This window comes from Cynara cardunculus, assembly GCF_001531365.2.
Source record: "Cynara cardunculus var. scolymus isolate 2C chromosome LG 14, CcrdV1, whole genome shotgun sequence".
NCBI classification, from domain to species: Eukaryota; Viridiplantae; Streptophyta; class Magnoliopsida; order Asterales; family Asteraceae; genus Cynara; species Cynara cardunculus.
This window is the reverse complement of record NC_037541.1, coordinates 198,987-212,986: the sequence shown is the minus strand read 5'-3', so window position 1 is coordinate 212,986 and position 14,000 is coordinate 198,987. Positions and strand designations below refer to the sequence as shown.

At 37.2% G+C, this 14,000-nt stretch overlaps 1 protein-coding gene across 1 annotated transcript; it reads left to right on the top strand.

Moving 5' to 3' along the window:
• The first annotated feature begins 236 nt into the window (after positions 1-236).
• LOC112526811 (abnormal spindle-like microcephaly-associated protein homolog) lies at positions 237-13,921 on the top strand. Its single transcript, XM_025137232.1, has 22 exons — positions 237-622; positions 1,022-1,346; positions 1,977-2,451; positions 2,543-2,628; positions 3,393-3,506; positions 3,610-3,798; positions 4,812-4,883; positions 5,247-5,300; positions 5,952-6,084; positions 6,189-6,280; positions 6,533-6,640; positions 6,952-7,084; positions 7,201-7,335; positions 7,787-7,963; positions 8,048-8,178; positions 8,248-8,907; positions 10,321-10,498; positions 11,254-11,501; positions 11,585-11,774; positions 11,856-12,081; positions 12,475-12,630; positions 13,726-13,921. Exons 1-22 carry the CDS (start codon positions 237-239, stop codon positions 13,802-13,804), a joined length of 4,347 nt encoding a protein of 1,448 aa, XP_024993000.1. The 3' UTR covers positions 13,805-13,921.
• The last annotated feature ends 79 nt before the right edge of the window (positions 13,922-14,000 follow it).

The window sequence follows — 14,000 nt, the reverse complement described above, 5'->3', positions numbered from 1 at the left end:
TTAATTTGTATTACAAAAGAACGCGTGGTTCGAACTTTGTTACATTTTTGATCCATTTTTGGATCCCTTCCCCATTGTTACCGCCTTCCCCAGTTTCAAATTCAAATCTTTTTACCTCCCTCCCACTGTCGGACACCGTTTTCCCCAATTTCAGACACAAATTCAAACAACAAAAAACCTTTCCAAACTCGCCGGAAAATCAAGAAAATCAAGCAAGAAACCAAGATCCATCTCAGATGGAACCAAAACAACAACCCCAACAACATAAACAGCAAATCCCATCTTCCCCATTACCAAATTCATCATCCTCTTCGTCTTTATTACTTCGCGACATTTCGAATTACAAAACCCCAAAACCAAAACGCCCATTTCTAATAAACCCTAGTTTCGATGTGGAATCCCCTTGTTCCCAATTCTTTACTGCTCTTAAACGAACTCCTAAATCATCAAACTCTACCGTTGGTCGCCGCCCTCGATGTTCCTTTGCTGCTAAAAAACTTAAGGCGATTGAAATCGAGCAATCGATATCGTCAAGAAAAACTCAAACCAACAAAGAGAAGTCATTGAAGTCGTTGGCTAAGTCTCTTACTGTTTGGCTCAATTTCTTATTTGAAAACCCCAGGTTCGGAAAAAGAATCACTTTCCTTCTCTTAGTTGGAAGTTGAAATTCTAGAATTAAGGGTTGTGGCGTAGTGGTCGAGGTCCTGCCGGATGTGATGGAATATCCCATCTACCCAGGGATCAGTTCAGGCGTACACAACCATTTTGGCCACTGAGTTTTTCAGGGCTGATTTCTTGTTGTCACAATTTGCGGGGATTAGTCTAGACTGCAATGGGACAACCTTCCGATAAAGCAATCCCCTTCCAACCACAAGGGTTGTGGCGTAGTGCTTGAGGTCCTTGGGATACGGTGGAATATACCATTTGACCAGGGTTCTAAGAAAACAATGTCTTTTTTACTGTATATCTGTGCTATTTTGAAATAAAAACTGTCTTTTGAAGTCTATTATTTAAATTCTAGGTCTTGTGGAGTTGAGGTATCAAGATTCACTGGTGAAGATTCATCTGATGGGCCGTCGGTGGTGTTTTTGGGTGCGAAAAGGGATAGTGTGTCACACGGTGGAGTTGAGGTTGATCGAGAATGGCGTGGGCCAAAGCGTAGGAAGGATACATTGTGGGTTCATAAAGGTGAAATGGAGAACCAGTTCTCGAGTTCTATTTATTCGCGTTTGCAGGCTTCTCTTGGGGATGTTTGTAGCTTGGATGACATGAAAGAGAGAATGACACTTTACTTGAGCCTCACTAGTTGCAAGGAGATTTTTGATGTGATGACTCATGTATCAAAGGTTTGTTTGCTGTTTTTCGTAGGATTATGTTGGTTGAGGAATGTTCAATGACCACCATAAATATTTTAATGGGAACCAACTATTTGTATTTTGTATATTATTAGTGATGAATAACCATCTGATTCATAATGAATATCATTCATTTTCATAATGAATATAATGCATTTTCATAATGAATCTCTATCACGACACTCATAGTGAATAAACCATGAATTTTCATCACTCAAATCTAGCCAATTTGTTCATACATATACTTGACTTAGATAAGCTTTTCTTGTGCCAATTACTACTTTAATACAGTCACCAATTCAGAATATTGATGAACGAATACTAAAGATGAAAGCTCACTGCCCCGATAAATATTTTAACAAACTGGGAACCAACTATTGTTATGTTTTATTCGTGATGAATAACCCTAATTCATAATGAATATCATGCATTTTTCATTACGAATGTCATGCATTTTCATTATGAATATCTACCACGACATTCATAGTGAATAAATCATGAATTCTCACTAAGATCTAGCCAATTTGTTCATGCATACAGTTGACTAATATAATATTTTCTTGTGCTAATTACTACTTTCATACGGTCACATTTCTCCTTTGAATTGTTCAAAAATCTCAGAATATTGACGAAGGAAGACTAAAGATGAAAGCTCACTGTCCAATAGTTACTGATGTTGGAATGAAAGAGAAGGCCTTGAAGATCCTAATGGGTTATAACCCTGTTTGGCTAAGGATTGGGCTTTACATCATATTCGGTGGTGAATCTTTGTTGCCAAATCCAAACACAGACATGGATTCTGAGCAAGAAGTTTCTTTTCTGAAAATGGTTGCTGAAAAATTGTTCTTTTCGCATTCCGGACTAGCAAAAGCCTACATTTATAATAAGTTGGTTGATGGGTTATATAGACCAGGTTACTATGAAAAACTAGGCAGTGTTATATTGAAGAAATTTTTATTGCTAGCCCTTATACTTGATCGAGCTAAATCTCAGAGCAGCCTGCCTATTAGTTATGGTGTAGATGGAATTGATGGGGGTTCACCTTCTTTATTCACACCTCGAGCTACCATCAAATCAAGCAGTGAAGTTATATCAGGTAAACAGAAGAATCTTTATCTCAGCATATTTGTCTCTAGTTTAAATGTTAACAACTCATTGCTTGGGTTTTCATTCTTGGGGATGTGTAGATTTCTTATCATCGGATGTCATGCATGGAGTCGGTAATCTTCTAGCACACCTAATGATTATAGGATACAAGGTTTCTTACCAACAGGTAAGCAACTCATACTTTATATTCTTACACCACTTGCCTTTTCATTTTGTTGTTTAGCCGTACTTCTTTTTGGAAGGGTGTCCCAGGTTATGCATGAACCAAATTATGACCGTAAAAAATCAGTTTTGATAACTCAGTGGCCACAATTGTTGTGTACGCATGGAATCGAACCCTGAGCAGATGGGATATTCCACTACATCCCCAGGACCTCAACCATTACGCCACAACCCTTGTGGTTGTTTAGCCATATCCTGTACTTGCATGGTGTGTGTTTTGCCTTCCTTACCTTTTCATACGTTTTCAAATGCACATACTCGTCACTTATTCTTACTTCTTTTTTTCACCCTATGTTAGTCTTTATTCCTTCCACTTGTTGCTCACACTCTTGAACAAGCCCAAGGTCTTCATGGAAACAACTGTTTTGCCCTGATGGGGGTAGAGGTCAGGTTTGCGTATATCTCACCCTCCCCAGACCATACTTTCAAGACTGGGTTAGTTTGGTTTTGTCACAATTCTCCTCATGTCAAGTAGATGGACTCACCATCATATTTTCATTTCTTCTAGCACCATATTGAAGTGACTCATAAAATGAAAATGTAGGGTGATGAAAGCTAGTATCACCTTATAATTTTTATTTGATTTTGGCTTTTAAGCTTGCGTTCGAGTGTACATTAGGAGTTTGGCATATATTTATAATTCTACACACCATGGTGATGAAGTTTTGCATATTGGTCGTGCTTATGTTTCGTGTTTACATCTTGCAGAATCCTCTTGTCAAGTATGTTTTCAAGGTGGCTGATCTTTTTAACGATCTTCAAGATGGAATTCTTCTTTGTAGAGTTATTCAACTCTTGCAACATGACCCCTCTATTCTTAAGGTAATCTTATTCTAATTTAAAAAAAAACATCCAATTTATTTAATTCCTCTTTAACCACATAGCAGTTGATGCTTTAAACTCAATTCCATTATTTGTTGAGCAGAAAGTGGTTGTTCCATCAGATGATAGAAAGAAGAATTTGGTAAATTGTGAGATTTCTGTACAATATCTGAAGCAAATTGGAGTTCCATTATGTGATGAAGATGGAACTGAAATTATTGCAGAAGATATTGTTAATGGAGATAAGGAGCTCATAATCTCATTGCTATGGAACATGTTTGTTCACTTACAGGTTTAGTTGAAATCTTTATACTTTTGTCAACATTTCAGTTTACTTAAGTATGCAAAATTTTCTAAGGAGCTGTTTGGTTGGTTTTTCCATTAAGTCCGGTACTGATAAAACTGACTGTCTATATAGATTGGGAGGATTTTTGTTTGGGAGGGTTTTTTATAAATGGAAGGAGCGTGTTTTTTAATGGAGAAGCAGGTTTGAAAAAAACTTGGCTTTCTGTATAAAGTTCTTTTCCAGATAAGCCACTTTCTATATCATTAAGACACTACCAAACAGTCATGTGTAACTGACTGAATAAGCTGTGAGTCCCATTAAGCTCGTTAAGCTGTTAACAAACTTGCTGTAAGTCTTAGCGAAAATTATCTTTCGTCCTATGAAGATTACAACCTTTGATTGGGAACATAGTTACCAAATGTCTAAAATAACCTTCCATAGCGGCAAAGTTAGGGAATCTTGTGAACCCACATAATAACAACAATTTTACGTTATGATGATAATGGATAAATTATTGTAACCTGCAAATTTCCCAAAACGGAAATGCTGCAATTTTGATGGGGAATTTATAAATGAGAGTTTTGTAGTTTTCATGAGATGGAGCAGAGTATTACTTGACTGGTGGTTTAGGGGATGTTTGGTTAGTTTTTCATTAAGTCCTGTAGCGATAAAACTGTTTGTGTGGATTAATTTATCTGTATAGATTGGGAAAGGGTTTTTTCACAGATGGAATGAGCATGTTTTTAATTTGGAGGATAGATTTGGAAAAAGAACTTGGCTTTGTGCATAAAGCTCCCACCTAGAAGCTTACGGAATAAGTCACTTTCTATATCATTAAGCCACTACTAGATAGTCAGTTATAGCTTACCAAATAAGCTCTTAAGTCTCATTAAGCTGCTAACAGACATGCCCTAAGTCTTGAGATATTTGGTTGTTTAATGCTGGATTCAAGTTTATAAATTTAGAAATTAATATGATTTTTCCTTGTATTTAGTTGGACTTTTGTACTTGATTTGCAGTTGCCACTTTTGGTCAACAACAAGCTTGTATCTGAGGAAATCACCAAAATCCGTGGACCTGCAGCGGTATGTGTTGTACATATGTAAATATGAACGAATGAGCGATTGACTTCTGAACCATTATATTTGACGGAAAAGTTGTGCTTGTGGAAAGTGTCAAAAAAATGTATTTTGCAAGAATGAATGATTGTAGACAAATTGTGGAAATGTAAGTGTAAAAATAATATGCAAAAATCCCTTCTTTTTTCCAGATCACTTATTTTTGCAAAAAAGCAATACCTTTTTGCATTTTGGCAAGAGTGATTTCTTGTTTGCTAGCAAAGTATCATGGTTAGAAAGGCCAATCTCTCAATTATTGATGCATACGATGATACGAGATATGATCTTTCACAATATGAATATATATTGAAGCTATAACTTTTCTTTGGATCTTAGCAGATACTTCCAAACACCTTGAGTCACTTGGATATGGTTCTTGAGTGGATTAAGGTCATATTATTTTCTAATTCTTGTACTTGCATCATCTTTGGTTATTTCTTGGGTGCTTCAAAATGGTTCGAGTCGCTAAGGGTGCGTTTGGTATGCGGGAAACTTGTCCCATGTTTGGCACGACATTACATTGGGATAAGGACAAGACATGAGTGCGACAAAAATCCATTTTTTTTGTACCACCAAAATAGGTGGAAGACAAGAGTGGTAAATTACTAAACTACCCATGTTAGAGTAAAACTATCCACAATTCTTTCACCTTACTACATCATGACAAGTTTGGCACGACATTATACTGGGATATGACAAGACCTGAGTGAGACAAAAATTCATTTTTTCTATACCATCAAAGAAAGTGGAACAAAAATCAAGGATATGGGACAAGAGTGGTAAATTACTAAACTACCTATGTCAAAGTAAAACCATCCACAAATTTTCACCTGCCTACTTCATTCTCCTGCCATCCCGTCTTGCCCAATCCAGTCTTGCCCTCATACCGAATGCTCTCTAAGAGTTGCTTTTTTTTCACTTCATGGTTACATTGTAGGCGAGTAAATGGTCAATGGTCACTGTGGAAACTCTTGGCAAGAATATCTGAAATCTTGTATGAAGTAGTTGCATCATGTGAAGTTTCGTTTACGATGTATGCAGGCAATTTGTGAAAATTATGATTTGATGGTCGAGAACTTTGCATCATTGATGGATGGTAAAGGCATGTGGTGCTTGCTTGATTATTATTTCCGAAAAGAACATTGCAAAGATAGGTCTAACAAGGTATGTCCATGTAAATGTTGTGTTTTGTTCCTCCTCTTTATTTTTGTCATGATCATGTTGTTTGTACTTGTTGTGTGTTTGTGAACTTTTAGGATCTAAAGGAAACAAACGAAGTGTCGATCATGTCAACTTCAGATTATGTCGATGCAGTGCACAACTTTTTGTTGTCACAAAAGTTGACGACGCTGTTAGGGAATTTCCCAGAGGTATGCTTACTGTTATACGATAAAAAAAACGGAACTTTACATTATTGCCTTCCATTTCTCTACTTTGTGAGTCTGTTTGTGATTTCTGATTGGATCAAGTGGGAAAAAATGGTTGGTTCATGAGGCAATGGCCAAATAGAAAAAATTTATAGTTCAGTAGCCAAACGGAACCCGTGGCTTAGAAAGGTTTCGTGCAGATTATAACCATTCTAATCAAATTTAGATGTCATAATTCACTTATTTTATGTTCAGGTTCTGCAAGTTAGTGATATACTTGAATATAAAGGTGCATGCAATGAGCGAGGTGTGATCATTCTGCTGGTTTTTCTTTCATCCCAACTAACCGTGAAGAGAAATTTGGTAATGTCCAAACCATTTTCCCATTAATACGTTGGAGATAGAGGGAGGTTCTAGGGAAAACCCCCAAAAATATGAAAAACTGAGGAACATCTTGGTAACCATTCATCTGGACGGTATGCACATGTGTATACAAGTAATTGAAGTTGTTTCTTGATTTTTATGCAAGTGTGCATGTGATGCACATATGCATACCATCCATATGAATGGTTAGTAGGGTGTTCCTCAGTTTTTTTTTTGTAGTTTTCTCCTGAACCTGACCCGTTGGAGATAAGCAGGATTTTAACACGACAAAGCTCTTTTCCGTATACCAGCAACAGATAAATTTTCATAAACTCTTGGGTCATGGTCAAAAATCAGATAGGAAATGTATCAGGCGAGATCGAGTCCTTGGAAATCATGAAGAGCAATTTACCGTAGATGAAACTTGTCAACATGGCAGCAGAGGTTTTTTTCGTTGATCAAGTTTTATTCTAATGGTTTCTTTTATATTAAAGATGATTGCTTTTAGTTTTCAAGATTGACCAAAGACTGTTTACTTTGATTATTTTCTTATGATGTAGACAAGGAGAGAAATTTTAAGGCTATCATGTCTTGGTGGCAAGAAATGGCTCAGCATAACAGCAAAGCTAATGTGAAACCGGTTTACACAGTTTTACAAAGATCTACCGCCAAACAATCGAGCGATAGCCAACGAGGTTATCATTTTAAACTTACTGTGCCTACTTTCTAATGGTAACCTTACTTATGAGATGGAGAAATTCATTGCTTTGTCTATTATTAAGTGTAAAATTGTCATATAATTAATTAAATAGAAAACATGTGTATATAGAATTATATATATGACATACAAATTTGCCGCCTTATGTCACACCTTGCCGTGGAACTAAAGACCGTCAAGCTTCACATTTTGTCCAAAATTGTTCGTTTTGCAAATTTTCCAAAAAGATGGTTTGATTGGAAAAAAGGCCATTTGTGATGGTTTAAAATAATGCTTGTTGAGTGAAAACATGATGTGAAGATAGAAATGCTGATCTTATTAGTGCTTATTCGGGCAAAGATGTTTTCTTGATGTACTAAATGCAACAAAGTTGTAAAATTTTCTAATTTGTACTTTGACCGATAACCTGCTGATCTTTTCTGTTTCAGAAAAGGCGGCAAAAATCATACAATCCCATTTCAGGCGATCAGTTGAACACCAGAATTATACACGAATAAAGAAGGCAGTTTCTTTTCTGCAAGCTTTTATGCGGGTTTGGCTAATGGTGAAGAACACATCAGCCATAGGAAAACTCAATATGATCAAGATTCAAGAACCGTTGTATGGTATTAAGCTAATATTACATTTTGAACTCATTCATGTCTTGTTAAATTTCTTGTTTTTCTCAATCTAGTTCTTAATGTATACAGATGGAACGAAGCTGTCGAAAAGATTTTCTAAGTATTTGGTTGATAGACATGCTTTCATTAAGCTCAGGCGTTCTGTAGTTATCATCCAACGTGCCATGAGATATTGGACTGCCCAAAAATGTCAAACAAATGCTGCCATTATAATTCAGAAATGTGTTCGTGGGTGTGTAGCAAGATCCATTTACGTTAGAACAAATGAGATTCAAATGAAGGCGGCATTAAGAATTCAAGTGGCTTGGAGAAACCATGTAAATGAATCCATCCATAATCATCGGCAATCAGCAGCAACTTTAATTCAGACTTGTTATCGTTGTTGGCTATTAAGGAAGAGTTTCTTGAATCAGAAGCAAGCAGCAATAAAAATTCAAACTTGTTATCGTGGATATATATTGAGGAAGAGTTTCTTGAATAAGAAGCAAGCTATAACAGTAGTTCAAAGTTACTATCGTGGATTTCTATTGAGGAAGAGTTTCTTGGATCAGAAGCAAGCAGCCATAAGAATTCAAACCCATTATCGTGGGAAGATATTGAGGAAAAGTTTCGTAAATCAGAAGCAAGCAGCAACAAAAATTCAAAGTCATTATCGTGGATGGTTTTCAAGAAACAGCTTCTTGAATCAGAAGCAAGCAGCGGCAAGAATTCAAAGTCTTTATCGTGGATGGTTTTCAAGAAACAGTTTCTTGAGAATGAAGCAAGCAGTTACGAAGCTACAAAGGTTGTATCGGATTAGAAAAAGTTTGAGGAACTTTGAACACTACAAACTCGAAATTAAGTCGGCGGTTACTATTCAGTCACATGCACGAGGATGGATTGCTCGCAGGGTTGCATTCAGACATAGATGCTTCATCGTGCTGATCCAAGTAAGATGTTTTATATATGCATTAGAATGTCTTCTTTCGTCTTTTTTCCCTTTCTGTTGGAGTCCTACATCGGCTAGATTTGAACCATTTCTCTGCATATATATTAGAATTTGTATTCTCTCCCTAAGGGCTCTTTTGGAGAGTAATCTCATTGGATTCCTCACACTCTCACATGGTATCAGGTCTATCATTCTAGGGACTCCACATTAGCTAGATTTAAATCATTTCTCGGCTATATGTATGTTAGAATCTCTATTCTCTCCTCAAGGGTTCTTTTGAAGAGTAATCTAATGGGGTTCCACAAATTCTCACATGGTATAGGGCAAAGGTCTATCATTCTAGGGAATCCATATCAGCTAGATTGGAATCATTTATTTTCCATATATATGTTAGAATCTCTATTCTCTCTTAAAGGGCTCTTTTGAAGAGTAATCTAATGGGGTTCCACATATTCTCACATGGTATCAGACTAAGGTCTACTTCCACATAGCTAGAATTAAATCATTTCTCTTCCATGTATGTTAGAATCTCCATTTTCTCTTGAAGGACTCTCTTGGAGAGTAATCTAATGGGGTTCCACATATTTTCACATGTATCAAAGCCAAGGTTTTTAAGGACTTGGCACTCGGAGACAATTTGTGACCATCTTTCCATGTATGTTGGAATCTCCGTTCTCTCCTCAAGGACTCTTTTGGAGAGTAGTAATCTAATGGGGTTTTACATATTTTTACATGGTATCTGAGCCAATGTTTATCGTTCTAGGGACTTGGCACTCTGGGATAATTTGTGCCCGTCTTTCCATATATGTTGGAATCTCCCTTCTTTCCTCAAGGGCTCTTTCGGAGAGTAGTAATCTAATGGGGTTCCACATATTCTTACGTGGTATTTGAGCAACTATCTATCATTCTAGGGACTCGACAACCTGGGACAATTTGTTACTGTCTTTCCATTTATGTTGGAATCTCCGGTCTCTCCTCAAGGGCTCTTTTGAAGAGTAATCTAATGGGGTTTTACATATTCTCATATGGTATCAGAGCCAAGGTTTATCATTCTAGGCACTCCACACTTTGGGTCAATTTGTGCCCGTCTTTCCATATATGTTGGAATCTGCGTTCTCTCCTCAAGGGCCCTTTTGGAGAGTAGTAATCTAGTGGGGTTCCACATATTCTCACATGATATCTGAGCCGATGTCTATTCTAGGGACTCGACGCTCTGGGACAGTTTGTGCCCGTCTTTCCATATATGTTGGAATCTCCCCTTTTCTCCCGAAGGGCTCTTTTGGAGAGTAGTAATCTAATGAGATTACACAATATTCTCACATTTTTCAAATGAAATTGTTGTGATAGAATCCTTTTTTCTTGGTATTTCTTTCTCCATAAATATTGTAACTTGTGTGTAATGTTATGCATGCAGAGCTTTTTCCGCGTTTGGTTGACGAGAAGGGAGTTTGTGTTGCAAAAGGAGGCTGCAATAAAGATTCAAAGTGCTTTCCGACGTTTTAAATGCTTCAAGGCTTTCAATTGTTATACAGATGCTACTATTGTAATCCAGCAATCCGTCAGGGGTTGCATTGCTAGAAAGAGGCTTTTAGGTATGCCTTATTCGTTCCTAACACTTTTAATACACTGGTCGAGAAATGGAGATTGGACCCATGAATTGGAGAAGGTTTTTTTGGATAAATGACCTTAAATGAGTTTTCAATTAGGAGCATGATCTTTAAATCTTTTTGTAGCTTAATGACCTTCGTCTGACCTGCCCCTATTAAAAACAGTCTGCCCCCGATTAAAGAGCCCTCTCCTTCAAATACTTAAAAATACACTAGAGGGGCGTTTTGCAAAACCAGCTTCTGGAGGTCATTAAGCTAATTATCCAAATGGGGATCCTTTGGATAAATGACTTTAAGTGAGCTTTCAATTAGGAGCATGACCTTCTAAATCATTTTTAGCTCAATGAGCTTAATGGAACTCACAGCTTATTCGGTCAGGGCCTGTTCGTTATCAGCTTAATGACCTTCTAAATGGGGATCGTGTCAGGGCCTGTTCGTTAACAGCTTCATGAGCTTAATGGGGCTTATAGCTTATTCGGTCAGCTATACATGGCTGTTTGGTAGTTGCTTAATGATATAGATTGTGGCTTATTTAGTGAGCTTCTAAGGGGAACTTTATGTAGAAAGATAAGTTTTTTCCAAACCTGCTCCTCAATTAAAAAAAACGTTCATTTCATCTATGAAAAAAAAACTCTTCCAAACAAAACCTTTCCAATCCATGCAGACAGATTAATCCATACAAGACTTATGTTTATTTATATGTAACTGACATTGAACATGTTGAATCATATGGAGCAAAGGGGTCTCATGTCTTCGACAAGGTGCAAGAACAGGCTGCAACCATGATGCTCCAAAAGATTGCTTCGATAACCATGAACTTAAGACGTATGCAATCATTATCCAATCGGGTGTTCGTGGGTGGATTGCCAGGAGAAAAACCGCTCAGAAAAGAAGAACAAAATCAGCAATCGTTATTCAATCTTGGGTTCGGGGGTGGATTGCTAGGAAAACAATGGCTCAGAGGAGGCATCGGATTGTGTTGATCCAAGTGAGTAAAATGATATATTTTTCTTAAACTCATTATGTCAAAGAAAGCAATGCAAAAATGGTGAAATGAATTCTTGTTTATAGTCGTACTGGAAAGGGTATATCGAGAGGAAACATTCAAGAGGAAAGCTATCGGATATACGGTTGAGGGTGCAAAAATCTGCTGCAAATGTGGACGACGGCATGCGAATTATAAACAGGCTTAGCGCGGCGCTTTTGGACCTGAAAAACATGAAGAGCGTTAGTGGCATTCTTCATACTTGTGCAACACTTGGTAAGCATCTGCAGGGGCAGGTTCAAGTGAAAACTGTAAATATTTTGAGAACCTGGTTAACAACGGTTATTATTTTCACAGATATGGCTACAAAACACTCTCGGAAATGCTGTGAGAAGCTCGTGGATGCAGGGGCCATCGACGAGCTACTCGGACTAATTCGTTCCATTAGTCGAAGCATTGTTGATCAACAGGTTCTACGGCACGCAATTTCTATTTTTCGAAACCTCACGCGATATCCTCATCTGACTGATGTCCTCATTGACACTCGTGGATCTGGTGAAACGATTCTTTGGGAATTCATACGGTTTGTCAACACGTTTCTCGACAACTTCTCATTCATTCAAGGGCAAAATGCAACAAAGTTACAGAAGTTCCTAATCTGTACCCATTTTGACCGGTAACCTGCTGATGTTCTACATTTGATGACGTGTATACCTGTTTAAGAAATGTGTTATGGCAAAGTGGACAATAAAGTAGATATCCACGTCATCAAATGGTATAAAGATCGACAGGTTGTCACTTAATATAAGAAAATTTTGTAACTTTGTTACGCTGATCGAGAAAAAGATAATTATTTGTTACAATGAATAGGAATTATGACAAACTTCGTTGCGTTTTAATGCATTTTACCCTTCATTCAATTCCGTTCTTGTTCTAATTTCCCGCTATTTTCGTATTTCTTTGGGTTTTCTCGTAGAAACAAAGAAGACACGTATTATATTGCGGCGGATCTTCTAAGAAATATATGTTCCAACAAGAAAGGCGTCGAAAGATTACGCAATCTACACGCTTTGGTAAAGAGATTGTATAATCTTGTTGAAGATCTTAAAAGGAAAGCGGGAAACGAGAAGAGGTAAGAGTAATTTGAATCTACTGAGAATATGTGGAACTCTGTCAGATTACTGTTCAAAAGAGCCATTCAGAACATTCACAAATGGATGTTTTTTTTGGAAACTTATTGGCCACATAAGCTCAATGTGGTTTTTTTTAATGTGGGTCCCACTTCTTTGAAAAAGTTCAGTGAAAAAGCTCTCACCTTTATCGATGCTCCTAGGGGCAAGTAGGGGGGCCTACATGCCCCCTCTAATGAAGGCTAGACAGGTACAAGTTGTCCTAGAGTGTCGAGTCCCTAAAGAGATAAAGTGATAGACCATGACTCTGATACCATGTGAGAATTAGGGATGAGAATGGGGCGTGTAATGCATCTCTCATCCCCGACCCTTGTTTAAACCAGAGTCTTGGCCCCGACTAATCCCTTGACGGACTCAAGTGAAGGCGGGTTTGGGTACCCAACTTTAGTAAAACACAACGAAAAGGAGAATAATAAAAATCAAAATAGATTTTATATTTAATAATAAATGTATCCATACATATATAGAGCAAGGATCGTATAAGGAGAATAACATGAGAAGTATAAGAAGGATCTGGACCCTTGATCACCTTTAATCTCAAACCCACCCATGAGTTGTGCTTGATGCAGGGGATTGATCCGGTGCATCTCATCTTAATGTGCATCTAAGAGTAGAGATCTCTTCTTACCTTAACTCTTCTCACTGGAATCCAACCCGACATACATATATATATACATATATATATATATATACATATTTATACACACTATAAACATATATTTAATAAAATAAAAACTTTAATCCAGGTCGGATTAGGGGCGGTAATGCCATCCTGATTCATTTCGGGTATTAAAATAATCCCGTTCTTGTCCCCACGGGTAATTTTTCCCATCTCTAGTGAGAATATGTGGAATAGATAATGTTCCAAAAGAGCCCTTGACGAGAAAATGGGAATCCGTCACATATTAAGGAGAAAAGATTAGCTTTTTGCGTCATTGTGAGACTCCCACAATTTTAAAGACCGGTCTTTTAATCAAAAAAATATTAGCTTTTTATTTTCGTTTTCTTGTAACCATTCGAACATTTCTTACGTGCAGGAATCCACGAAATCTAGCGATGATGGACCGAAGGTTAAAAGAAGCCGCTCAAATCTTGAAACTAATAACGAACGGTTAAGAAGATATACTCCAACTCGGAGTTCTCGTGGTTTTTGTTGTTTTTAGTTTCTAGAAGTCTTGTTTTCTTGCAAGAAATCTAGTTTCATGAACATAGAATTTGTTGTGTTGATTAGAGGATCGAAGGTTAGAGATTTCTGAACAAATTGTTCGTTAAAATGTTACGTCTGAAAAGTTTGTTTAATGATAAACGGTTT

Coding starts and splice junctions, on each gene's coding strand:
- LOC112526811 (XM_025137232.1), top strand. CDS start 237: ATGGAACCAAAACAACAACCCCAACAACATAAACAGCAAATCCCATCT. Junction 8,179..8,247: donor CCCAAAAATGTCAAACAAAT/GCTGCCATTATA, acceptor AGAACAAATGAG/ATTCAAATGAAGGCGGCATT. Junction 11,775..11,855: donor TCATACTTGTGCAACACTTG/GTAAGCATCTGC, acceptor TTATTTTCACAG/ATATGGCTACAAAACACTCT.